This window comes from Lampetra fluviatilis, chromosome 70 (assembly GCF_964198595.1).
Source record: "Lampetra fluviatilis chromosome 70, kcLamFluv1.1, whole genome shotgun sequence".
In the NCBI taxonomy this organism is placed as follows: Eukaryota; Metazoa; Chordata; class Hyperoartia; order Petromyzontiformes; family Petromyzontidae; genus Lampetra; species Lampetra fluviatilis.
Window position 1 is genome coordinate 2,162,119 of NC_136344.1, and position 27,216 is coordinate 2,189,334.

Below are 27,216 nucleotides of genomic sequence, written 5' to 3' on the forward strand. Positions count from 1 at the left end.
CACACAGACACACAGACACACTGACACACACACACACAGACACACTGACACACACACAGACACACAGACTGACACACACACACTGACACACACACACAGACACACTGACACACACACACACTGACACACACACACTGACACACACACACACACACAGACACACACTGACACACACACACAGACACACACACTGACACACACAGGCACACACACACTGACACACGGAAACCCCCCACCCACCCCCCACGTGTCCTCAATGAGCCCAACGACGTCATCAGTTATGGGCTGGATAAGAGATGGAGACAAAGCTCCCCCGGGTAGCCTCTAGCAGGCTGTAGGGGCAAGTGCTGTCAGTAGCGAGTAGCAGCAGCAGCGCCTATGAAGGCTCCCGGCACTGTGACACACACACCGCACCAGGTACCCATTTGAGGCTGAGTCGACCTAGGAGGGGCCCAGGACCGGTTCAGACAATCGCTGTCACTGGCGTCAGACTCACACACAGAGACAGCTGCCACTAGGGAGACCCACACCCCCAACTAGACTCACACACAGAGACAGCTGCCACTAGGGAGACCCACACCCCCCACTAGACTCACACACAGAGACAGCTGCCACTAGGGAGACCCACGCCCCCAACTAGACTCACACACAGAGACAGCTGCCACTAGGGAGACCCACACCCCCCACTAGACTCACACACAGAGACAGCTGCCACTAGGGAGACCCACGCCCCCATCTAGACTCACACACAGAGACAGCTGCCACTAGGGAGACCCACACCCCCAACTAGACTCACACACAGAGACAGCTGCCACTAGGGAGACCCACACCCCCCACTAGACTCACACACAGAGACAGCTGCCACTAGGGAGACCCACACCCCCCACTAGACTCACTCACAGAGACAGCTGCCACTAGGGAGACCCACACCCCCACTAGACTCACACACAGAGACAGCTGCCACTAGGGAGACCCACACCCCCCACTAGACTCACTCACAGAGACAGCTGCCACTAGGGAGACCCACACCCCCACTAGACTCACACACAGAGACAGCTGCCACTAGGGAGACCCACACCCCCCACTAGACTCACTCACAGAGACAGCTGCCACTAGGGAGACCCACACCCCCACTAGACTCACACACAGAGACAGCTGCCACTAGGGAGACCCACACCCCCCACTAGACTCACTCACAGAGACAGCTGCCACTAGGGAGACCCACACCCCCACTAGACTCACTCACAGAGACAGCTGCCACTAGGGAGACCCACACCCCCCACTAGACTCACACACAGAGACAGCTGCCACTAGGGAGACCCACACCCCCCACTAGACTCACACACAGAGACAGCTGCCACTAGGGAGACCCACAGCCCCCACTAGACTCACACACAGAGACAGCTGCCACTAGGGAGACCCACACCCCCACTAGACTCACACACAGAGACAGCTGCCACTAGGGAGACCCACACCCCCCACTAGACTCACACACAGAGACAGCTGCCACTAGGGAGACCCACACCCCCCACTAGACTCACACACAGAGACAGCTGCCACTAGGGAGACCCACACCCCCACTAGACTCACACACAGAGACAGCTGCCACTAGGGAGACCCACATCCCCCACTAGACTCACTCACAGAGACAGCTGCCACTAGGGAGACCCACACCCCCACTAGACTCACTCACAGAGACAGCTGCCACTAGGGAGACCCACACCCCCCACTAGACTCACTCACAGAGACAGCTGCCACTAGGGAGACCCACACCCCCACTAGACTCACACACAGAGACAGCTGCCACTAGGGAGACCCACACCCCCACTAGACTCACACACAGAGACAGCTGCCACTAGGGAGACCCACACCCCCACTAGACTCACTCACAGAGACAGCTGCCACTAGGGAGACCCACACCCCCACTAGACTCACTCACAGAGACAGCTGCCACTAGGGAGACCCACACCCCCCACTAGACTCACTCACAGAGACAGCTGCCACTAGGGAGACCCACACCCCCACTAGACTCAGACTCACACACAGAGACAGCTGCCACTAGGGAGACCCACATCCCCCACTAGACTCACTCACAGAGACAGCTGCCACTAGGGAGACCCACACCCCCACTAGACTCACTCACAGAGACAGCTGCCACTAGGGAGACCCACACCCCCCACTAGACTCACTCACAGAGACAGCTGCCACTAGGGAGACCCACACCCCCACTAGACTCACACACAGAGACAGCTGCCACTAGGGAGACCCACACCCCCACTAGACTCACACACAGAGACAGCTGCCACTAGGGAGACCCACACCCCCACTAGACTCACTCACAGAGACAGCTGCCACTAGGGAGACCCACACCCCCACTAGACTCACTCACAGAGACAGCTGCCACTAGGGAGACCCACACCCCCCACTAGACTCACTCACAGAGACAGCTGCCACTAGGGAGACCCACACCCCCACTAGACTCAGACTCACACACAGAGACAGCTGCCACTAGGGAGACCCACGCCGCTGGTGATGGAACCCATCTCGTAGGTCGGTGTGTGGGCAAGGCGAGGTAACTCATTTGAGGCTGAGCCGACCTAGGGGAGGGCCATCGATCAGTTGAGAGAGAAGCGCTGCTGTGTCAGGCTCCCTGACAGGAGGTCCCGGGACAGACCCCGCAGGTGCCAAGGGTTGACCGAGATCACTTTGTGCCCCCCACTTGATACGATTTAGCCGCCCGGCGCTCCGATCGTTGTTGTGAGCGCCCTCTGCTGTTACCGGAGGGCGACTGCCGCCAACTGCGCAGTAGCAGCAGTAGTAGTAGTAGCAGCAGTAGCAGTAGTAGCAGCAGTAGCAGCAGTAGCAGAAGCAGTAGTAGCAGCAGTGGCAGCGGCAGTAGTAGTAGCAGTAGTAGCAGCAGTAGTAGCAGTAGTAGCAGCAGCAGCAGTAGTAGTAGCAGCAGTAGCAGTAGTAGCAGCAGTAGCGGCAGCAGCAGTAGCAGCAGTAGTAGCAGCAGTAGTAGCAGTAGTAGCAGCAGTAGCGGCAGCAGCAGTAGCAGCAGTAGTAGCAGCAGTAGTAGCAGTAGTAGCAGCAGTAGCGGCAGCAGCAGTAGCAGCAGTAGTAGCAGTAGTAGCAGTAGTAGCAGCAGTAGCAGCAGCAGCAGTAGTAGCAGCAGTAGTAGCAGCAGCAGTAGCAGTAGTAGCAGCAGTAGCGGCAGCAGCAGTAGCAGCAGTAGTAGCAGCAGTAGCGGCAGCAGCAGCAGTAGCAGTAGTAGCAGCAGTAGCGGCAGCAGCAGTAGTAGTAGTAGCAGCAGTAGCAGCAGTAGTAGTAGTAGCAGTAGTAGCAGCAGTAGCGGCAGCAGCAGTAGTAGTAGTAGCAGTAGTAGCAGCAACAGCAGTAGCAGTAGTAGCAGCAGTAGCGGCAGCAGCAGTAGTAGTAGCAGCAGCAGCAACAGCAGTAGCAGCGGCAGCAGTAGCAGCAGCAGTAACAGTAGTAGCAGTAGTAGCAGCAGTAGCAGCAGTAACAGCAATAGTAGCAGTAGTAGTAACAGCAGCAGCAGCAGTAGTAGAAGTAGCAGCAGTAGCAGCAGCAGCAGCAGTAACAGCAGCAGTAGCAGTAACAGCAGCAGCAGCAGTAACAGCAGTAGTAGTAGCAGCAGTAGCAGCAGCAGCGGTAGCAGCAGCAGCAGTAGTAGTAGAAGTAGCAGCAGCAGCAGTAGCAGTAGTAGCAGCAGTAGCAGCAGCAGTAGCAGCAGCAGTAGAAGTAGCAGCGGTAGCAGCGTCCTTCTCGAGCCTCGTCCCTAGAGGGCGGCCTCCACGCCGCTGGTGCCACTCAGCTCCACGTCCCCCCCCCTCCCCCACCAGCTCCTCCGTCTCTTGCGCTTAGTTCTTTCGGTAAAGTCACCGTGGAGGTGAACAATGAAATTTAAATTAATAAAAATAAAATAATAAAAATCACGACGTTTCGGAGGCAACACAAGTCTCCGTCACCAGGTGGGACCGTCACAGCCAGATTTGCTGCATCAAGTGAGGCAGCGATTCAAGATGCAAGTTCTTCAACACAAGTGAGGCAGCGATTCCACTTGATGCAGCAAATCTGGCTGTGACGGTCCCACCTGGTGACGGAGACTTGTGTTGCCTCCGAAACGTCGTGATTTTTATTAATTTTAACTTAATTTTTCACCTACACGGTCACTTTACCGTCACGAAAGCTTCAAATCTGGCTCCGTCTCTTCTCCAGCCCGCGCCGCGCCCGTTTAGCCGCCTCTGTCCGGCCAAACAGAAGCTGCTGGGTCACGTGGTGGGTGGGTCACGCGGTGGGTGGGTCACGCGGTGGGTGGGTCACGCGGTGGGTGGGGCACGTGGTGGGTGGGTCACGTGGTGGGTGGGTCACGCGGTGGGTGGGTCACGTGGTGGGTGGGTCACGCGGTGGGTGGGTCACGCGGTGGGTGGGTCACGTGGTGGGTGGGGCACGTGGTGGGTGGGTCACGTGGTGTGTGGGTCACGCGGTGGGTGGGTCACGTGGTGGGTGGGGCACGTGGTGGGTGGGTCACGTGGTGGGTGGGTCACGCGGTGGGTGGGTCACGCGGTGGGTGGGTCACGCGGTGGGTGGGTCACGTGGTGGGTGGGTCACGCGGTGGGTGGGTCACGCGGTGGGTGGGGCACGTGGTGGGTGGGTCACGTGGTGGGTGGGGCACGTGGTGGGTGGGTCACGCGGTGGGTGGGGCACGTGGTGGGTGGGTCACGCGGTGGGTGGGTCACGCGGTGGGTGGGGCACGTGGTGGGTGGGTCACGTGGTGGGTGGGTCACGCGGTGGGTGGGTCACGCGGTGGGTGGGGCACGTGGTGTGTGGGTCACGTGGTGGGCGGGCTACATGACCCGGCCAAACGGAGGAGCTCACTGATGGGACTTTATTGATTTGTGAGTTCCTCACACAATGCAGATTGTGGTTAAACCCACGATAGGCCGGAGGTAATTCACCCATCACCACCATAACCATCATTACCATGACAACCATCACCTGTTCGACATAATGAAATCATTGAAGGCAAAATGTAAACATTTATTATTCAGTCAAAGTACAAATTTGTCAACAGGAAAACACCGTCAGCTCCTCACTTACTTCCTAGATCCGCGCAACCTGAAATCAACACCAGTGGCCATTTTCCACTGCCACATCCGTGCCAAGCCAGCACGGTACGGGTGGTGTTTTTCCACTTCCACATCCGTGCCAAGGCAGAGTGGTATGGGTGGTGTTTTTCCACATCCGTGCCAAGCCAGTGTGGTACGGGTGGTGTTTTTCCACTGCGACATCCGTGCCAAGCCAGCACGGTACGGGAGGTGTTTTTCCACTTCCACATCCGTGCCAAGGCAGAGTGGTATGGGTGGTGTTTTTCCACATCCGTGCCAAGCCAGAGTGGTACGGGTGTTGTTTTTCCACTGCCACACCCGAGCCAAGCCGCCCTGGCTCGGTGCCAGGCGTGGCTACAGGGGCGTGGTGAGGCCTCTGGGCTGGTCGTTTCCTAACGAGTTCAACAAGAACCTCTCTCCCTCCCTCTCTCTCTCACAACGGCAACAACATGTTTTTGGTTGCTCTTGTTTACGCATTTTAAGACTTTTTAAAAGTATTCATAACACCAACGTCACGACGTGTTGCTGGGCACGATGTCCGACGTTTCACGCCACGTGCTGCTGCTGCTAGGGTCGAGGTGGGGGGGGGGGTTACCCACACTTTACCCCACCAACAACACCTGCAGATGATTTACACTTCTGCTGCTGGGTGGACAGAGGCGACGGTGGTGACGGTGGTGATGGTGGTGGTCGTGAAGGTGGTGACGGTGGAGGTGGTGGTGACGGTGGTGGTGTTGTGGTGGTGGTGACAGTGGTGGTGTTGTGGTGGTGGTGGCGGTGACAATGGTGGTGTTGATGATAGTGGTGACGGTGGTGGTAGTAGTGGTGGTGACGGTGGTGGTGTTGATGGTGCTGGTAGTAGTGGTGTTGACGGTGGCGGCGGTGGTGGTGGTGATAGTGGTGACGGTGGTGGTGTTGATGGTGGTGGTAGTAGTGGTGGTGTTAATGATAGTGGTGACAGTAGTGGTGGTGGTAGTTGTGGTGGTGATGGTGCTGTTGTGGTGTCGGTAATTCTGACACGGGCGCCTGTGATGGTGCCGCGCCGGGAGATTGTAACGGAAGCTGCGGCAACCCACGTGGACATCTGTGAAGAACACAAGAGCTTGGGAGCTCTTCGGATTCCTCCAGTACAAGTCAACATTCTCATTCGGAAACCCTCCGTGACCACACAGGTCGCTGGCTTATCGACAGCTGTCAAAGACAGAGCTGTCAAAGACAGAGCTATCAAAGACAGAGCTATCAAAGACAGAGCTGTCAAAGACAGAGCTGTCAAAGACAGAGCTATCAAAGACAGAGCTGTCAAAGACAGAGCTATCAAAGACAGAGCTATCAAAGACAGAGCTATCAAAGACAGAGCTATCAAAGACAGAGCTATCAAAGACAGAGCTGTCAAAGACAGAGCTATCAAAGACAGAGCTGTCAAAGACAGAGCTATCAAAGACAGAGCTATCAAAGACAGAGCTATCAAAGACAGAGCTATCAAAGACAGAGCTATCAAAGACAGAGCTGTCAAAGACAGAGCTATCAAAGACAGAGCTATCAAAGACAGAGCTGTCAAAGACAGAGCTATCAAAGACAGAGCTGTCAAAGACAGAGCTATCAAAGACAGAGCTGTCAAAGACAGAGCTGTCAAAGACAGAGCTATCAAAGACAGAGCTATCAAAGACAGAGCTATCAAAGACAGAGCTATCAAAGACAGAGCTGTCAAAGACAGAGCTATCAAAGACAGAGCTGTCAAAGACAGAGCTGTCAAAGACAGAGCTATCAAAGACAGAGCTATCAAAGACAGAGCTATCAAAGACAGAGCTGTCAAAGACAGAGCTATTAAAGACAGAGCTATCAAAGACAGAGCTATCAAAGACAGAGCTATCAAAGACAGAGCTATTAAAAACAGAGCTATTAAAGACAGAGCTATCAAAGACAGAGCTATTAAAGACAGAGCTATTAAAGACAGAGCTGTCAAAGACAGAGCTATCAAAGACAGAGCTGTCAAAGACAGAGCTATCAAAGACAGAGCTGTCAAAGACAGAGCTGTCAAAGACAGAGCTATCAAAGACAGAGCTGTCAAAGACAGAGCTATCAAAGACAGAGCTATCAAAGACAGAGCTATCAAAGACAGAGCTATCAAAGACAGAGCTATCAAAGACAGAGCTATCAAAGACAGAGCTATCAAAGACAGAGCTATCAAAGACAGAGCTATCAAAGACAGAGCTATTAAAGACAGAGCTATTAAAGACAGAGCTATTAAAGACAGAGCTATTAAAGACAGAGCTATTAAAGACAAAGCTATCAAAGACAGAGCTATCAAAGACAGAGCTATCAAAGACAGAGCTATCAAAGACAGAGCTATCAAAGACAGAGCTATCAAAGACAGAGCTATCAAAGACAGAGCTATCAAAGACAGAGCTATCAAAGACAGAGCTATCAAAGACAGAGCTATCAAAGACAGAGCTGTCAAAGACAGAGCTATCAAAGACAGAGCTGTCAAAGACAGAGCTATCAAAGACAGAGCTATCAAAGACAGAGCTATCAAAGACAGAGCTATCAAAGACAGAGCTATCAAAGACAGAGCTATCAAAGACAGAGCTATCAAAGACAGAGCTGTCAAAGACAGAGCTGTCAAAGACAGAGCTATCAAAGACAGAGCTATCAAAGACAGAGCTATCAAAGACAGAGCTATCAAAGACAGAGCTGTCAAAGACAGAGCTATCAAAGACAGAGCTGTCAAAGACAGAGCTATCAAAGACAGAGCTGTCAAAGACAGAGCTGTCAAAGACAGAGCTATCAAAGACAGAGCTGTCAAAGACAGAGCTGTCAAAGACAGAGCTATCAAAGACAGAGCTATCAAAGACAGAGCTATCAAAGACAGAGCTGTCAAAGACAGAGCTATTAAAGACAGAGCTATCAAAGACAGAGCTATCAAAGACAGAGCTATCAAAGACAGAGCTGTCAAAGACAGAGCTATCAAAGACAGAGCTATCAAAGACAGAGCTATCAAAGACAGAGCTATTAAAGACAGAGCTATTAAAGACAGAGCTATCAAAGACAGAGCTATTAAAGACAGAGCTATTAAAGACAGAGCTGTCAAAGACAGAGCTATCAAAGACAGAGCTATCAAAGACAGAGCTGTCAAAGACAGAGCTATCAAAGACAGAGCTGTCAAAGACAGAGCTATCAAAGACAGAGCTGTCAAAGACAGAGCTATCAAAGACAGAGCTATCAAAGACAGAGCTATTAAAGACAGAGCTATTAAAGACAAAGCTATCAAAGACAGAGCTATCAAAGACAGAGCTATCAAAGACAGAGCTATCAAAGACAGAGCTATCAAAGACAGAGCTGTCAAAGACAGAGCTGTCAAAGACAGAGCTGTCAAAGACAGAGCTGTCAAAGACAGAGCTATCAAAGACAGAGCTATCAAAGACAGAGCTATTAAAGACAGAGCTATCAAAGACAGAGCTATCAAAGACAGAGCTATCAAAGACAGAGCTGTCAAAGACAGAGCTGTCAAAGACAGAGCTATCAAAGACAGAGCTATCAAAGACAGAGCTGTCAAAGACAGAGCTATCAAAGACAGAGCTGTCAAAGACAGAGCTATCAAAGACAGAGCTGTCAAAGACAGCTCTGTCAAAGACAGAGCTATCAAAGACAGAGCTATCAAAGACAGAGCTATCAAAGACAGAGCTATCAAAGACAGAGCTGTCAAAGACAGAGCTGTCAAAGACAGAGCTATCAAAGACAGAGCTGTCAAAGACAGAGCTATCAAAGACAGAGCTATCAAAGACAGAGCTGTCAAAGACAGAGCTATCAAAGACAGAGCTATCAAAGACAGAGCTATCAAAGACAGAGCTGTCAAAGACAGAGCTGTCAAAGACAGAGCTATCAAAGACAGAGCTATCAAAGACAGAGCTGTCAAAGACAGAGCTATCAAAGACAGAGCTATCAAAGACAGAGCTGTCAAAGACAGAGCTGTCAAAGACAGCTGCCTGAATAACGTTGTCATGTGATCAGCAACGCTGTGTCGGGAAATACTTTTTAATAATTTTTTTAACATTTTTAATGGTCAGGAAATAATGATGAGAGATAAAGTGATGAGAGATAAAGTGATGAGAGATAAAGTGATGAGAGATAAAGTGGTGAGAGAGATTAAATAAAGTCTAGTTTAGAATGTATAAAATAGTTATTAATTTCAGTGCATTTAATCATTAACGTTATTGTTGTAGATGTGTGTGTAAGGTAAAGGCAAGACAAGCCCCAAGTTCATTGTACTCAATCTTAGTTCGCAGAATGTCAGCGTTTAGAGGCGTTAATGTTTGTAAAATTACTTCAGGTATAAGCCATAATGGCACGATGGTTGTTGCTATGTTTGATTCTGTTTGTATATGTTTGCGTGTTAAACAATCAATAAAATATTTAATACACGTATTTAATAAATACATTAAAATATAACAAATATATTCTAATTTGCACTATTAACACATTAAAACGTAGCGTAATTATTACGTACTTTTGAAAATGCTATTGAATACGTTTAATAGCTGTTGATGAAATGTGTCCTTGCTTATCAAACCTAAAGTGATTTTAACGCGTGCAAGGAACGAAATGAACTCGTTGTAATTCTCTAATTCAGGACGCGCAGATCACACAACTCCAATGTCGTCAGCGCGTCCGTGTGTACAAACACAAGGGACATCACGCCGTGTGTACAAACACAAGGGACATCACGCCGTGTGTACAAACACAAGGGACATCACGCCGTGTGTACAAACACAACGGACATATCATGCCGTGTGTACAAACACAAGGGACATCACGCCGTGTGTACAAACACAAGGGACATCACGCCGTGTGTACAAACACAAGGGACATCACGCCGTGTGTACAAACACAACGGACATATCATGCCGTGTGTACAAACAAAACAGACATCATGCCGTGTGTACACATACAACGATCCAAATGTATGATCATTGTTTCGATGACAATTGGCTTGGCCCTTTCTGGCAATAACAAAGACGTTCAAATGTTCAAACACCAACCTGATCACAGGTTCCATGGATCTATGATAACCGCTCAAGCCGAGCTCTCAGTGCTGCGATACTGACATTGAAACTTGTCCCAAGTCTGTCATTATCACCCCCAACAATATTAAAATAAGCTCAAATTGTCCCCGCCTCATGTATTGCTGTAAAAAACAATTGCTCTGCTATGTTAATAAAAACAACAATTTGCTAAAACTTGGCCACAATATCTGGACTTGTCTTCATATAAATCGACGCGTAGATTTGTGTTTATATGATTGTGGTTATGGTTGTACTTCACTAATCCCTAATCTCTGCTGTTGCATACAACGTAATGTAATACACCATTAGACATTATTGTACAACGTAAATAGAAAGTCCATCCCACGTGTGACTGAATTTTTAAAATATCTTAGGCAGGAAATTCTTTTCAAATGTAGATATTCTCTGTGTTGGGGCCCCCAGACACCCGGGAAAATTTGGTCTCCCACCCCAATGTTGGTTCCATGGCTGCTACGACCTTGCCTTGTGGCTCTGCTGTAGGCTGACCAGGTTCAGAGAGAGTGTGTACACTCTCATTATGATCATTATCAGAGGGTGTTGGTCTGCATGTCTTGCCCCCAGTCTGCGTGAGGCAACCGCAGACTTGGCGATTGCCTCGAACTAGCTGCTGCTGCTGCTGCTGCCCATTTGGTGTTTGAACATCTCAACGCAAACTCCGGTGCCATTGCCAGAAAGGGTTTGTAGATCGCCTCATTACTCATCGTCAGTCGGCTTGCGATGGACTCATCGTCAGTGGGCTTGTGATGGACTCATCGTCAGTGGGCTTGCGATGGACTCATCGTCAGTCGGCTTGTGATGGACTCATCGTCAGTCGGCTTGTGATGGACTCATCGTCAGTGGGCTTGTGATGGACTCATCGTCAGTGGGCTTGTGATGGACTCATCGTCAGTCGGCTTGTGATGGACTCATCGTCAGTCGGCTTGTGATGGACTCATCGTCAGTGGGCTTGTGATGGACTCATAGTCCGCTGGTGAAGTCGGGTCCACGCGTGATCCGGATCGCTCCAAACGGCTGCGTCTGCTCCAAAGCGATAATACGGTGCCCAGCCAGTTCTGTACACGTGCACACACACACACAGACACACAGTATGTGTGTGTGTCTGTGTATGTGTGTGTATATGTATGTGTGTGTGTATGTATATGTGTATATATGTGTGTGTTACGTGTATGTGTTGGGGTGTGTGTTGGAAACGTTTAGGCTGGCCTGCCTACGATCCATCCTGGGTTTAACCTGCAGGCTGGATTGTGTGAGGAGCTCACAAATCCTTGAAAGATCTGGACAAAGTCCCATCGGTGAGCTCCTCCGGCAGGCAAGGCTGCGTTGGCTGGGTCATGTAGCCCGCATGCCCAGCCACCGCATGCCTAAACAGCTTTTGTTCGGCCGGATCGAGGGGGCTAAACGGGCGCGGCACGGGCTAGAGAAGAGATGGAGTGATGTGGTACAGGAGGACGTGGAGCTGAGTGGACTTGCCGATGACTGGTACCAGCGGTGTCAAGATCGGCCTCAGTGGAGGAGGCTCGTGAAAGACGCTACTGGGCAGTTGGAGGCAGTCGCCCTCCAACAACAACGGAGGGCGGAGGAGCGACGCTCACAACAACGAGCGGAGCGCCGGGTGGCTAAAGCACAGCAAGTTGGTACGGTAGGGGGCACAGGTGGTGCATCAGCCAGTCATCTCGGTCATCTCGGTCAGTCGACCCGTGGCACCTGCTGGGTCTGCCCCGTGACCTCCTGCCAGCGGGCGTTCGACACTTCACGTGGCCTCAAGGTGCACTTGGCCTGGCACAGGCGTCGTGGTGACGTCACCGCCACTTAGTGGCGAATGGCGGTTGTTGTTGTTGTGTATGTGTGTGTATGTATGTGTGTATATGTGTGTGTGTATGTGTGTGTGTGTTACGTGTGCTGTGTCTGTGTATGTGTGTATGTATGTGTGTGTATATGTGTGTATATGTGTGTGTATATGTGTTACGTGTGCTGTGTCTGTGTGCGTGTTGCGTTTACCCAAACACAAGTAGAAGACTCTGGCTGCCGTGCCGCGTGTTGTGCGATCACGTGGGATGAGAAGGGACATAAGCGCGTCACCCGTCTCTCGTGTCAACTCCTCGATGCGCCTGCACCCACACACACACACCCACAGACACACACACCCACACACACACACACGCACACACACACAGACACACACACCCACACACACACACACGCACACACACACAGACACACACACCCACACACACACACACGCACACACACACAGACACACACACCCACACACACACACACGCACACACACACAGACACACACACCCACACACACACACACGCACACACACACAGACACACACACCCACACACACACGCACACACACGCACGCGCACGCACGCGCACACACGCACACACACGCACACACACACACGCACACACACACACACGCACACACGCACACACACACACACGCACACACACACACGCACACACACACACGCACACACACACACACACACGCACACACGAACATGTACACACACACGCACACACGCACACACACACACACACGCACACACGCACACACACACACACACGCACGCACGCACACAGTCAGTCACACACACACAGACACGCACACACATACATGCCCATATACAGGCGTCGTCAGGGCCAGGATCGAACCCACGACCTCCTGTAGACCAGGCGAGGTAGTCAACATCTCCTAGTCACCGTGATGATGATGAGAGAGACGCAGACTCCACATAGACCTCCTGTAGACCAGGCGAGGTAGTCAACATCTCCTAGCCCACCGTGATGATGATGATGATGAGAGACACAAACTCAAACATATACAGCAGCAGCAGCAGTTGTAATCAGGGTGGGGATCGAACCCACAGTGACAAGGATGTTCACTACCTCGCCTGATACACAGGAGGTCGTGGGTTCGACCCCGACCCTGACGCCCGCAGTATATTTGGAGTTTGTGTCTCTCTACCCGTCGTAGCGGTGGATTTGTCCTTTCGTTTTTCCCTAAACACACTTTTGGCCAAAACCGAAGCCGAAAGTTCAACTTCACTTTCGACCGAAACAGAAATGTACAGAACCGAAGTTACCGGACACAAGATGTATGAATTGCGTCGTGATGCAATGCTACTTTAATTCAAAATAAATCTAGAACTTAATCATTCAGAGCCTGCAGTAAGAGTCGCTGAATATCAAATCTGTAGGTGATACTTCCTTAGTAATTATATACAAACAGACGAATGTTGTAGTTAAGAAACAACAGCTTTCGTGACTGCAGGGATTCATCTTCTTGGTTGTGGCCGAAACGTCGTGAGAATGATTTTATAATGTTTTATTTTATTATTTTATTATTTCCATTTTACGTGATTTTACCGAAAGATCCAAAAAAAAACAACAGTTTCTCCGCATGCAGCCAGACAGGCTGTTGACCACAGACCCAAGCTGCAGCTGCTGCTGCTGCAGCTGCTGTTGCTGCAGCTGCTGCTGCTGCTGCAGCTACTGAAGCTGCTGCTGACGTGTGTGTGTGTGCAGCCTATCGCACAGGATTGCCGAGCGCCGACTGACCGGCCGATAGGCAGAGTGATAGACCAGGCACCGGCGTTATATTCTACAAATAGATCTTCGGTTGACGAATGGCGACCGAAAGTCAAAATCAGCTTCGGCCAAAACCAAAAGTTTCAAATTTACTTTCGGCCAAAACCCAAAGTTTGCCCAAAGAGGCCATTAGCCAAATTTCGGCGCCGAAACCGAATTTCGGTCGGCGCCTAATAGAAATAGTGCCGTTGAAATTTGTAGCTAGTTTTGTTGAGCGATGTGTTTAGCCCTCCAACGCTTTGCACTGCCGTCGTGTTCTCCGTATTGTTTGTGGTTGTGAGCTTCTGACCCCGTGCCCCCGTGACAAAGAGCTTCGGCGGCTCGTCGCATTTCCTCCTGCGGGACAAACAAATCTCGCGATTGTGACTCACTGCAGGAGCCGATTCCGCGTCGCCGCCGCCGCCGCCGCCGCCGCCGCCTCCTGGAGCGGCGATGCAAGTCTGGCAGGAGGCGTGGGGGAGCGCGAGGGCACCGCGGGGAAGATAGCCGCCTCAGGGGACGCTGCCTCCACTGCAGCCTCCACCTCCTCCATCCCCACCTCGTCCATCGCCACCTCGTGAACCAAGGCGCTGGGGAACCTGGGAAACACAAACGGGAATGTGATGAGTCTGTGGGTCTCTGTGATGAGTCTACGGGTCTCTGTGTGTGGTGAGTCTATGGGTCTCTGCTGTGTGATGAGTCTACAGGTCTCTGCTGTGTGGTGAGTCTATGGGTCTCTGCTGTGTGGTGAGTCTATGGGTCTCTGCTGTGTGATGAGTCTACGGGTCTCTGCTGTGTGATGAGTTTATGGGTCTCTGCTGTGTGATGAGTCTATGGGTCTCTGCTGTGTGATGAGTCTACGGGTCTCTGCTGTGTGGTGAGTCTATGGGTCTCTGCTGTGTGATGAGTCTATGGGTCTCTGCTGTGTGATGAGTCTATGGGTCTCTGCTGTGTGATGAGTCTATGGGTCTCTGCTGTGTGATGAGTCTATGGGTCTCTACTGTGTGATGAGTTTATGGGTCTCTACTGTGTGGTGAGTCTATGGGTCTCTGTGATGAGTCTACGGGTCTCTGGTGTGTGATGAGTCTATGGGTCTCTGCTGTGTGATGAGTCTACGGGTCTCTGCTGTGTGATGAGTCTATGGCTCTCTGCTGTGTGATGAGTCTATGGGTCTCTGCTGTGTGATGAGTCTATGGGTCTCTGCTGTGTGATGAGTCTATGGGTCTCTACTGTGTGATGAGTTTATGGGTCTCTACTGTGTGGTGAGTCTATGGGTCTCTGTGATGAGTCTACGGGTCTCTGTGTGTGGTGAGTCTATGGGTCTCTGCTGTGTGGTGAGTCTATGGGTCTCTGCTGTGTGATGAGTCTACGGGTCTCTGCTGTGTGATGAGTTTATGGGTCTCTGCTGTGTGATGAGTCTATGGGTCTCTGCTGTGTGATGAGTCTACGGGTCTCTGCTGTGTGGTGAGTCTATGGGTCTCTGCTGTGTGATGAGTCTATGGGTCTCTGCTGTGTGATGAGTCTATGGGTCTCTGCTGTGTGATGAGTCTATGGGTCTCTGCTGTGTGATGAGTCTATGGGTCTCTACTGTGTTATGAGTTTATGGGTCTCTACTGTGTGGTGAGTCTATGGGTCTCTGTGATGAGTCTACGGGTCTCTGGTGTGTGATGAGTCTATGGGTCTCTGCTGTGTGATGAGTCTACGGGTCTCTGCTGTGTGATGAGTCTATGGCTCTCTGCTGTGTGATGAGTCTATGGGTCTCTGCTGTGTGATGAGTCTATGGGTCTCTGCTGTGTGATGAGTCTATGGGTCTCTACTGTGTGATGAGTTTATGGGTCTCTACTGTGTGGTGAGTCTATGGGTCTCTGTGATGAGTCTACGGGTCTCTGCTGTGTGATGAGTCTACGGGTCTCTGCTGTGTGGTGAGTCTATGGGTCTCTGTGTGGTGAGTCTATGGGTCTCTGTGTGGTGATCTCTATTGTGTGATGAGTCTACGGGTCTCTGCTGTGTGATGAGTCTATGGGTCTCTGCTGTGTGATGAGTCTATGGGTCTCTGCTGTGATGAGTCTGTGGGTCTCTGCTGTGTGATGAGTCTATAGGTCTCTACTGTGTGATGAGTCTGTGGGTCTCTGCTGTGTGGTGAGTCTATGGGTCTCTGCTGTGTGATGAGTCTGTGGGTCTCTACTGTGTGATGAGTCTGTGGGTCTCTATGATGAGTCTGTGGGTCTCTGTGTGGTGATGCCTCTGCCTCAGCCAGTCAACCCATGGCACCTGCGTCTGTCCCGTGACCTCCTGCAAATGAGTCTCCGACACTTCACGTGATCGCCTGAAAGTGCACCTAGCCTGGCACAAGCACCGTGGTTGACGTCACCGGTAATTGGTGAACAGCGGCTGTTGATGGACGAATAACTCCACGTACTTATCGATTTCTGCAGCAGTGATGCTCTCTCCATCTGCAGACTCTATTCCTTCTGTAAAACATCATCGGTCAACATCGCTACTGTCATTCACATGGGTAGCAACACCATCACCACATCATCACCATTACATTATCACATCATATCACCATCGTCACCGCCAGCATTATCAGATTACATTATATTATCATCACAACCACCATCATCTTCACAATCATCACTAGAATCATCACCACCATACCACCACCACCATCATCATCACCACTACCATCATCATCACAATCATCACTAGAATCATCACCACCACCATCATCATCATCGCTAGAATAATCACCACCACCATCATCATCACCACCACAATCATCACTGGAATCATCACCACCACCACCAACATCACCACCACCACCATCACCATCATACCACCACCACCATCATCACCATCACCACCACCACCACTACCATCATCACTACCACCACCACCGCTCACCTCCAGTGATTCCAAGCAGTGTGCTTCTCTCCACTTGTGCTCTCACCACCTGCACAGAAAATAAAAACGGGTCGTCATCTTTTCTCCGAATCTGTCCCTCTACATTCAAAATAACAAAACACATCAAGGCAATTTTTTGCTGTAGACATTCCATAATCTTCACAGCCATCCTTGTGTGAGTGTGCCACTGAATCAGCATCAGTTTAACACGTAGTGGCTCTCGCTACCAACATTATTCAGCAGCAGCAGCAGCAGCGGTACATCCCGAGTGGCCAACATCTCATCTCTGTCAGTCTCGTTCAATGTGCCAGCCTGGCAGGCACACAGCAGAGCTGCACTGAGATCTTCAGTCTGGCCTTGTAGCCGATGTGCTCGCTGGCAAACTCCCCCAGCACACAAACTCCTTCGCCGCTCACAATTGTCGCTGCTGTCTGTGACGGATTCTGTCTCAACGTCCTCCCCCTCAGGGCGGCGTTGTCTCTCTCGCTCTCTCGTCCACGACAAACCTCAGTGCTGCGTCCTCTGCCGACTCAACGCGTGACAAACGCCATCCATAACGCAGGTCGCGCAAGTATATGAACCTGTCTTCTTGGTTCTTTCGGTAAAGTCATCACGTAAAAGGGAAATAATAAAATAATAAAAATAAAACATAATAAACTAATTCTCACGACGTTTCGGCCACAACGCAAGCAGCCGTCCTCAGGTGGAGAACAGGTCTGTCGGAAAGACAGAGTCTGAATGACACACCCCAGGCTTGGCAGCGACTATTTAAGCTGGGATGGAGGGGGGAAGAGCGCCTTGACAAAATAATTTGCATATCAAGAGGAATTTAGCATATTTATGGGAAATGCAGATATGGGATTAGTACTACTTGTGAAATGCGTAGGAGGTTTGGCGGGGGGTTTCAAAGTCATATTAAGAAGATGAATCCCTGCAGTCACGAAAGCTTTAAATCGAGGGTTTACGTTCATTTATCAAAGGCGATCTAACCCAATGGTTTCCTGCAGCGTCTGCACACTTTCCCTGCGATACCACCCATCGTTCCCTGCGCACCTAGACGCACGCCGCTATAAACGTCTAAATGATAATCCGCTTTGTTGAGTTGTCATCTGTGCCCAAGTCGCTTCTGGCCAATAAGTGAAGACCTCAGTGGGCTTTGTGTGGCAGGGTGGGGGTCTCATACTCTGATGGTGCATTGTCTTTGAGTTGTGCACCTTTTGGCGTCATCTGGTCCAACCCACGTGAGACTAGGCTCTAAGGAAAGCTGTCTCGGGTGTGGACCAATCAACTTCAAGGACAGTGCATACAGAGTTATGTTTTTTGTTTGCATTATGACTGCAGGTATTGTGGTCTATGCAAACATGACTCCTTGTAAAAAAAAGGTGTCAGTTTTGTTGCCAGATAGAAGGGTAAAAAACAACTATCCGTTGCCGATTGTTTACGAAATGTAGTGTCCCCCCCCCACCCCAGCTGCTCCAATCGACGGCGAAAATCCCTCTGACGAGGGACCCGGCCACGATCGTCACCCACCCACCCACCCACCTCGGTCTCGCTGCAGACGGACGAGGGAGACACGCTGGGGGCGGGCGCCCGTCTCCTGGCGGATGCCGGAGGCACGGCCGCCCTGTCCCACAGCCCACGTAGAGGGGGCATCAGCCAACCTGCACGCGGCCCAGAGAGAGAATCACCGCACGGAAACTCCCCTCCGTGGAGCCTTTACCAGGACAGACGGCGCAGAATTGGCACACAGATCCCCCGGCATGGCCTCAACAGACCGCGAAGTTGGGGGTGGGGAGTTGGCCCTGAGTGGGAATCGAACTCGGGTCGCCGGGCTCCTTGGTTGCTGTTCCGGTAAACTACACTCAGTGAGTCATTTACATTCACTCGCTCACTCACTCAATCATTCACTCGCTCAACTACTCACCCACCCACTTGCTCACTCACTCACTCAATCATTCACTCGCTCCACTACTCACCCACTCACTCACTCATTCAATCATTCAGTTGCTCAACTACTCACCCACCCACTCGCTCGCTCACTCACTCAATCATTCACTCGCTCAACTACTCACCCACCCACCCAGTCACTCGATCACCCACTCAACTACTCACCCACCCACTCGCTCACTCACTCAATCATTCACTCGCTCAACTACTCACCCACCCACTCGCTCACTCACTCATTCACTCAACTACTCACCAGTCACTCGCTCACCCACTCAACTACTCACCTACCCACTCGCTCACTCACTCAATCATTCACTCGCTCCACTACTCACCCAGCGCCCAGTCATTCGCTCACCCACTCAACTACTCACCCACTCGCTCACCCGCTCCATTACTCACCCACTCACCCAGTCACTTGCTCACTCCATCAGTCACCCGCTCAACGACTCACCCACTCACCCACCCACCTACCAAGTCACTTGCTCACCCACTCACTCACCCACTCAACGACTCACCCACCCACCTACCGACTCACCCAATCACCCACTTGCTCACTCGCTCAACGACTCACCCACTCACCCACCCACCTACCGACTCACCCACTCACCCACTCACCCACCCACCTACCAAGTCACTCGCTCACCCACTCACTCACTCGCTCAACGACTCACCCACTCACCCACTCGCTCACCCGCTCACCCACTCACCCACCCACCTACCGACTCACCCACTCACCCACCCACCTACCAACTCACCCACTCACCCACTCGCTGAACGACTCACCCACTCACCCACTCGCTCACCCGCTCACCCACTCACCCACCTACCGACTCACCCACTCACCCACCCACCTACCAACTCACCCACTCACCCACTCGCTCAACGACTCACCCACCCACCTCACTTATGGTCACTCGCCTGCGTGTCTCTCTTCTATCGCTACGACTACCGCGCTCGCTCGCCCATTTCTCCGGTCACGTTGAGGTCTACGCCAGACTGATGAAATCTCGCCGCGGTGGGTAAGAGATGATCATTGTTTTTTTACCCTTTTATCTGGCAACAAAACTGACACCTTTTTTACGAGGAGTCATGTTTGCATAGACCACAATACCTGCAGTCATAATGCAAACAAAAAACATAACTCTGATAATGTATGCACTGTCCTTGAAGTTGATTGGTCCACACCCGAAACAGCTTTCCTTAGAGCCTAGTCTCACATGGTGTTGGACCAGATGACGCCAAAAGGCGCACAACTCATTGGTAAAAAAACATTTATCATATTTTTTACTGGCAAATGAGGTTCCAATGGTGTAAATGCTTTACCCCGAGCTCTCATACTCTGATGGTGCATTGTCTTTGAGTTGTGCGCCTTTTGGCACCACCATCGTCGTCAGATTCTTTATTTATCCTGGACGAATCTGATGAGCTATTAAACTCTTTCTTACACATGTCCAAAGTAGTCATCATCCAAAGTAGTTTACCTGATGCCGGGTTTCTGAATAGATGAGAAACGGAATTCCTTTGAATAGATTCTGGCTCAATAGGAACCTGGATTTGAGAAAAGCAAACATCACCGTTAACATCGCATCATCGACACCATCATGAACATGATGTCATCGCTATCATGATCATCAATATCATTATTAACACACAGACATTTTCACACCGTGATTCTCAATAAAAAAAGTTGACACTCACCCACCCACCTACTCGCTCACACACCCACTCACTCACTCACCCACCCACCCACCCACTCACCCACCCACTCGCCCACTCACCTACCCACTCACCCATCTACCTGCTCGCTCTCTCGCCCACCCACTCACCCGCCCACTCAGTCACCCACCCACCCACTCGCTCAATCACCCACTAACTCACTCACCCACCCACCCACCCACTCACCCACCCACACGCTCACTCACCCACCCACCCACCCACCCACTCACCCACCCACTCACCCGCCCACTCACCCACTCACCCACCCACCCACTCACCCACCCACTAACTCACCCACCCGCCCACTCACCCACCCACTAACTCACCCACCCGCTCACTCACCCACCCACCCACCTACCTGCTCGCTCTCCCGCCCACCCACCCACCCACTAACTCACTCACCCACCCACCCACTCGCTCACTCACCCACCCACTAACTCACTCACCCACTAACTCACCCACCCACCCACCCACCCACCCACCCACCCACTCGCTCACCCACTAACTCACCCACCCGCCCACCCACCCGCCCACCGGCTCGCTACGACGGTGACGGCGCTACTCACGAACGGCTGCAGCGAGCGTTGGGGCCCGGCCACCTGTGCCCTCATCTCGTCCTGCGGCATCTGGGTGTCGTCGTCGCTGAAGAGGCGGTGGCGGCGGCGGCGTCGATAGGGAGGGGGGGCGGCCCCCTCGGGGCTGAGGGGGGGCAGGTGGAAGGGGCTGTCCAGGCTGTCATCCTACGGGCGGCAGAGACGCGCAGCGCAGAAGGTCGCTTCTCTTTCATGTTAGCGCTACCAAGCGCCGTGTCATCATCATCATCTACGTGGACATTCACAGCAGCCAAATACTCCAACACGCGCGACGTTGATTCTAAGTGCGGAGGGAAACACCGGAGGACGCGGTGACAGATCCACGCAGCCACGGGGAGAGAGAGCGAGAGACATGCAAACTCCAAATACACACGTGTGTGGTGTGTGTGTACACGTGTGTGTGTACACGTGTGTGTGTACACGTGTGTGTGTACACGTGTGTGTGTGTGTGTACACGTGTGTGTGTGTCACGTGTGTGTGTGTACACGTGTGTGTGTCACGTGTGTGTGTACACGTGTGTGTGTACACGTGTGTGGTGTGTGTGTACACGTGTGTGTGTGTCACGTGTGTGTGTGTGTACACGTGTGTGTGTACACGTGTGTGTGTGTGTGGTGTGTGTGTACACGTGTGTATGTACACGTGTGTATGGTGTGTGTACACGTATGTGTGGTGTGTGTACACGTGTGTGTGTGTACACGTGTGTGTGTACACGTGTGTGTGTGTACATGTGTGTGTCACGTGTGTGTGTGTGTGTCACGTGTGTGTGTGTGTGTCACGTGTGTGTGTGTACACGTGTGTGTGTACACGTGTGTGTGTGTACATGTGTGTGTCACGTGTGTGTGTGTGTGTGTGTCACGTGTGTGTGTGTGTGTGTGTGTCACGTGTGTGTACACGTGTGTGTGTGTACACGTGTGTGTGTACACGTGTGTGTGTGTACATGTGTGTGTCACGTGTGTGTGTGTCACGTGTGTGTGTGTGTGTGTCACGTGTGTGTACACGTGTGTGTGTGTACACGTGTGTGTGTACACGTGTGTGTGTGTACATGTGTGTGTCACGTGTGTGTGTGTGTGTGTGTCACGTGTGTGTGTGTGTGTGTGTGTCACGTGTGTGTACACGTGTGTGTGTGTACACGTGTGTGTGTACACGTGTGTGTGTGTACATGTGTGTGTCACGTGTGTGTGTGTCACGTGTGTGTGTGTGTGTGTCACGTGTGTGTACACGTGTGTGTGTGTGTACACGTGTGTGTGTACACGTGTGTGTGTGTCACGTGTGTGTGTGTGTGATGTGTGTACCGCTCTACGTAGAGGGGAGGGGGGGCTCGGCATGGCTGGGGCGACAGCTCCAGTGAGTGTGGCCTCTGTGAATTCACGAGCGAACGTCTCAAACGAAGCATTCACAATCAAAAATACAGATTGATTGATCAATCGATCTTTATTTTCCGTGCCAATCTCAATAAAGTGTGCACAGAGCAATGGGAGTGAGACAACTAGCCCATCGCACCCTCACTCAGCAGCAAACCCCGTGGTGCGAAAGAAATCCAGCTGTAGGTGCGGACTTGCAAAGCGAAGTGCAATCCGCGTGTCCCCGTGTCCCTGTGTCCCCGTGTGTCTCACCCAGGGCGTCGGGAGAGGCGGCGAGTGGCGCGGCGCGGATGTCGTCGACCGTGCGCCTCTTCGTGACTTCCACGTCGGCCTCCAGTGAAATCCTGGAGAGACAGAGACGCACGCAGAGTGGGTGAGTGAGAGAGTGCGTGAGTGAGTGGGTGGGTGAGTGAGTGGGTGAGTGTGTGAGTGGGTGAGTGTGTGAGTGTGTGAGTGGGTGAGTGTGTGAGTGGGTGAGTGTGTGAGTGGGAGAGTGTGTGAGTGAGAGAGTGCGTGAGTGGGTGGGTGAGTGAGTGGGTGAGTGTGTGAGTGGGTGAGTGTGTGAGTGGGTAAGTGTGTGAGTGGGTGAGTGTGTGAGTGGGACAGTGGGTGAGTGCGTGAGTGGGTGAGTGTGTGAGTGGGTGAGTAAGTGAGTGGGTGAGTGTGTGAGTGGGACAGTGGGTGAGTGCGTGAGTGGGTGAGTGTGTGAGTGGGTGAGTGTGTGAGTGGGTGAGTGTGTGAGTGGGACAGTGGGTGAGTGTGTGAGTGGGTGAGTGTGTGAGTGGGTGAGTGTGCGAGTGGGAGAGTGGGTGAGTGAGTGAGTGGGTGAGTGCGTGAGTGGGTGAGTGTGTGAGTGGGAGAGTGGGTGAGTGTGTGAGTGGGTGAGTGTGTGAGTGGGTGAGTGTGTGAGTGGGTGAGTGGGTGAGTGTGTGAGTGGGTGAGTGTGTGAGTGGGTGAGTGTGTGAGTGTGTGAGTGGGTGAGTGTGTGAGTGGGTGAGTGTGTGAGTGGGTGAGTGTGTGAGTGGGAGAGTGGGTGAGTGTGTGAGTGGGTGAGTGTGTGAGTGGGTGAGTGTGTGAGTGGGTGAGTGTGTGAGTGTGTGAGTGGGTGAGTGGGTGAGTGTGTGAGTGGGTGAGTGTGTGAGTGGGTGAGTGTGTGAGTGGGTGAGTGGGTGAGTGAGTGGGTGAGTGCGTGAGTGGGTGAGTGCGTGAGTGGGAGAGTGGGTGAGTGTGTGAGTGGGTGAGTGTGTGAGTGGGTGAGTGCGTGAGTGGGTGAGTGCGTGAGTGGGAGAGTGGGTGAGTGTGTGAGTGGGTGAGTGTGTGAGTGGGTGAGTGTGTGAGTGGGTGAGTGTGTGAGTGGGTGAGTGTGTGAGTGGGTGAGTGAGAGAGTGCGTTTAGTGGGACAGTGGGTGGGTGAGTGGGATAGTGGGTGAGTGCGTGAGTGGGTGAGTGTGTGAGTGGGTGAGTGTGTGAGTGGGTGAGTGTGTGAGTGGGACAGTGGGTGAGTGCGTGAGTGGGTGAGTGTGTGAGTGGGTGAGTGTGTGAGTGGGTGAGTGTGTGAGTGGGACAGTGGGTGAGTGCATGAGTGGGTGAGTGCGTGAGTGGGTGAGTGTGTGAGTGGGTGAGTGTGTGAGTGGGTGAGTGTGTGAGTGGGACAGTGGGTGAGTGCGTGAGTGGGTGAGTGTGTGAGTGGGTGAGTGTGTGAGTGGGTGAGTGTGCGAGTGGGAGAGTGGGTGAGTGAGTGAGTGGGTGAGTGCGTGAGTGGGTGAGTGTGTGAGTGGGAGAGTGGGTGAGTGTGTGAGTGGGTGAGTGTGTGAGTGGGTGAGTGTGTGAGTGGGTGAGTGTGTGAGTGGGTGAGTGGGTGAGTGTGTGAGTGGGTGAGTGTGTGAGTGGGTGAGTGTGTGAGTGTGTGAGTGGGTGAGTGTGTGAGTGGGTGAGTGTGTGAGTGGGAGAGTAGGTGAGTGTGTGAGTGGGTGAGTGTGTGAGTGGGTGAGTGTGTGAGTGGGTGAGTGTGTGAGTGTGTGAGTGGGTGAGTGGGTGAGTGTGTGAGTGGGTGAGTGTGTGAGTGGGTGAGTGTGTGAGTGGGTGAGTGGGTGAGTGAGTGGGTGAGTGCGTGAGTGGGTGAGTGCGTGAGTGGGAGAGTGGGTGAGTGTGTGAGTGGGTGAGTGTGTGAGTGGGTGAGTGCGTGAGTGGGTGAGTGCGTGAGTGGGAGAGTGGGTGAGTGTGTGAGTGGGTGAGTGTGTGAGTGGGTGAGTGTGTGAGTGGGTGAGTGTGTGAGTGGGTGAGTGTGTGAGTGGGTGAGTGAGAGAGTGCGTTTAGTGGGACAGTGGGTGGGTGAGTGGGATAGTGGGTGAGTGCGTGAGTGGGTGAGTGTGTGAGTGGGTGAGTGTGTGAGTGGGTGAGTGTGTGAGTGGGACAGTGGGTGAGTGCGTGAGTGGGTGAGTGTGTGAGTGGGTGAGTGTGTGAGTGGGTGAGTGTGTGAGTGGGACAGTGGGTGAGTGCGTGAGTGGGTGAGTGTGTGAGTGGGTGAGTGTGTGAGTGGGTGAGTGTGTGAGTGGGTGAGTGTGTGAGTGGGACAGTGGGTGAGTGGGTGGGATAGTGGGTGAGTAAGTGAGTGGGTGTGTGATTGGGTGAGTGGGTGGGTGAGTGGGTGAGTGTGCGAGTGGGAGAGTGGGTGAGTGAGTGAGTGGGTGAGTGTGCGAGATTGCGTGTGTGAGTGGGTGAGAGGGACAGTGAGTGAGAGAGTGCGTGAGTGGGACAGTGAGTGGGTGAATGTGCGAGTGAGTGGGTGAGTGTGTGAGTGAGTGGGAGAGTGGGTGAGTGAGTGTGCGAGATTGCGTGTGTGAGTGGGTGAGAGCGACAGTGGGTGAGTGAGTGGGTAAGTGTGCGAGTGGGTGAGTGAGTGGGTGAGTGTGCGAGTGGGTGTGTGAGTGGGTGAGAGCGACAGTGGGTGAGTGAGTGGCTCAATCAAAGGGTGTGTGAGTGTATCAGTGAGTAGGTATGTGAGTGATTGGGTGAGTGCGAAAGTGAATGGGTGGGTGAGTGGGACAGTGGGTGAGTGGGTGTGCGAGTGAGTGAGTGTGCGAGGGTGCATGAGTGAGTGGGAGTGGATAGGTGGGTGAGTGTGTGAGTGAGTGTGCGAGTGAGAGAGTGTGCGAGTGAGAGAGTGCATGAGTGAGTGGGTGGGTGAGTGGGACAGTGTGTGAGTGGGTGAGTGAGTGTGCGAGTGAGTGAGCGAGTAGGTAGGTCGGTGAGTGGGACAGTAGGTGAGTGGGTGAGTGAATGTGCAAGTGAGAAAGTGAGTGAGTGAGTGGGTGCGTGAGTGGGACAGGAGGTGAACTGGTCCCGGGCCTCCCCTAGGTCGACTCAGCCTCAAATGAGTACCTGGTGCGATGTGTAAACATATTTCACTAGGGAGACAAAGGCCGTGCCGGCCTTCATAGGTGCTCGCTCGCAGCACTTGCCCCTACAGTCTGTTAAGGCTACACGGGGGATCTTTGTCTTTGGGCGAGTGAGTGCTGGACGTTGTGTGCCCTCCGTGCCCACCCGGATGGGTGCTGAGTGACTCCAGAATCTTCATAAGTCCCATCCTTGCGCAAGACCTCCTCCTCCTCCTCCTCCACAGCTGCCAGATCATGATCATCGTCAATATCATCAGCGTCATCAGCAGCGTCATCAGCAGCGTCATCATCAGCGTCATCAGCAGCAGCGTCATTCATGAAGCAGAATCAGTATGATTGTCAGCGGCATCATCAGCGATCTTTGTGTTTGTGTGCAGGCGCAGAGAGGAGTTGACACACGAGGGATGGATGAGCCACAACACAAACACCACACACACACACATTCACAACACACACACAACACACACATTCACAACACACACACATTCACAACACACAACACACACACATTCACAACACACACCACACACATTCACAACACACACACATTCACAACACACACACCACACACATTCACAACACACACACATTCACAACACACACACCACACACATTCACAACACACAACACACACACATTCACAACACACACACATTCACAACACACACCACACACATTCACAACACACACCACACACATTCACAACACACACACATTCACAACACACACACAACACACACACATTCACAACACACACACATTCACAACACACACACATTCACAACACACACACAACACACACACATTCACAACACACACACAACACACACACACATTCACAACACACACACATTCACAACACACACCACACACACACCACACACAAACATTCATAACACAAACACCCCCCACACACATTCACAACACACACACACAACACAACACACACACACATTCACCACACACAAACATTCACAACACACACACACAACACATTCACAACACAAAACACCACACACAAACATTCACAACAAACACCACACACAACACACATCCCAGACAATACACACGTTCCACACGTTCCACACACACATATACAGACACAAACATTCACAACACACACACATTCACCACACACAAACATTCACTGCCGTGTGTATGTTGAACTTCTTTTGGATCGTACGTAGCCAACCGCGCCTATTGGAGGTGCAGGGAAACCACTTTAACCAACATCACTGCCAACCACCACCATCACCACCATCACCTTCAGCACCATCACCTTCAGCATCACCACCACCATCACCACCACCATCACCACCATCACCTACAGCATCACCACCATCACCACCACCACCATCACCTTCAGCATCACCACCATCACCACCATCATCACCACCACCACCACTATGACCACCACCATCACCACCATCACCACCATCACCATCACCACCATCACCTTCATCATCACCACCATCACCATCACCTTCAGCACCATCACCTTCAG

The 27,216-nt window shown here is 52.2% G+C and overlaps 1 protein-coding gene across 1 annotated transcript in view; it reads right to left on the bottom strand.

The window, feature by feature from the left end:
• Positions 1-11,167: 11,167 nt before the first annotated feature.
• The window catches only part of REC8 (REC8 meiotic recombination protein), a 28,317-nt gene continuing 12,268 nt past the window's right edge, over positions 11,168-27,216 (bottom strand). Inside the window, exons 9-19 of the mRNA XM_078883306.1 lie at positions 25,858-25,936; positions 22,567-22,658; positions 22,246-22,310; positions 20,927-21,100; positions 20,126-20,192; positions 18,240-18,358; positions 16,698-16,746; positions 16,213-16,264; positions 14,186-14,392; positions 12,209-12,318; positions 11,168-11,262 (exon numbers count right to left, since the gene is read on the bottom strand). Coding sequence (XP_078739432.1) covers positions 11,168-11,262; positions 12,209-12,318; positions 14,186-14,392; positions 16,213-16,264; positions 16,698-16,746; positions 18,240-18,358; positions 20,126-20,192; positions 20,927-21,100; positions 22,246-22,310; positions 22,567-22,658; positions 25,858-25,936 — 1,109 coding nt within the window. The remainder of the gene's footprint in view (positions 11,263-12,208; positions 12,319-14,185; positions 14,393-16,212; positions 16,265-16,697; positions 16,747-18,239; positions 18,359-20,125; positions 20,193-20,926; positions 21,101-22,245; positions 22,311-22,566; positions 22,659-25,857; positions 25,937-27,216) is intronic.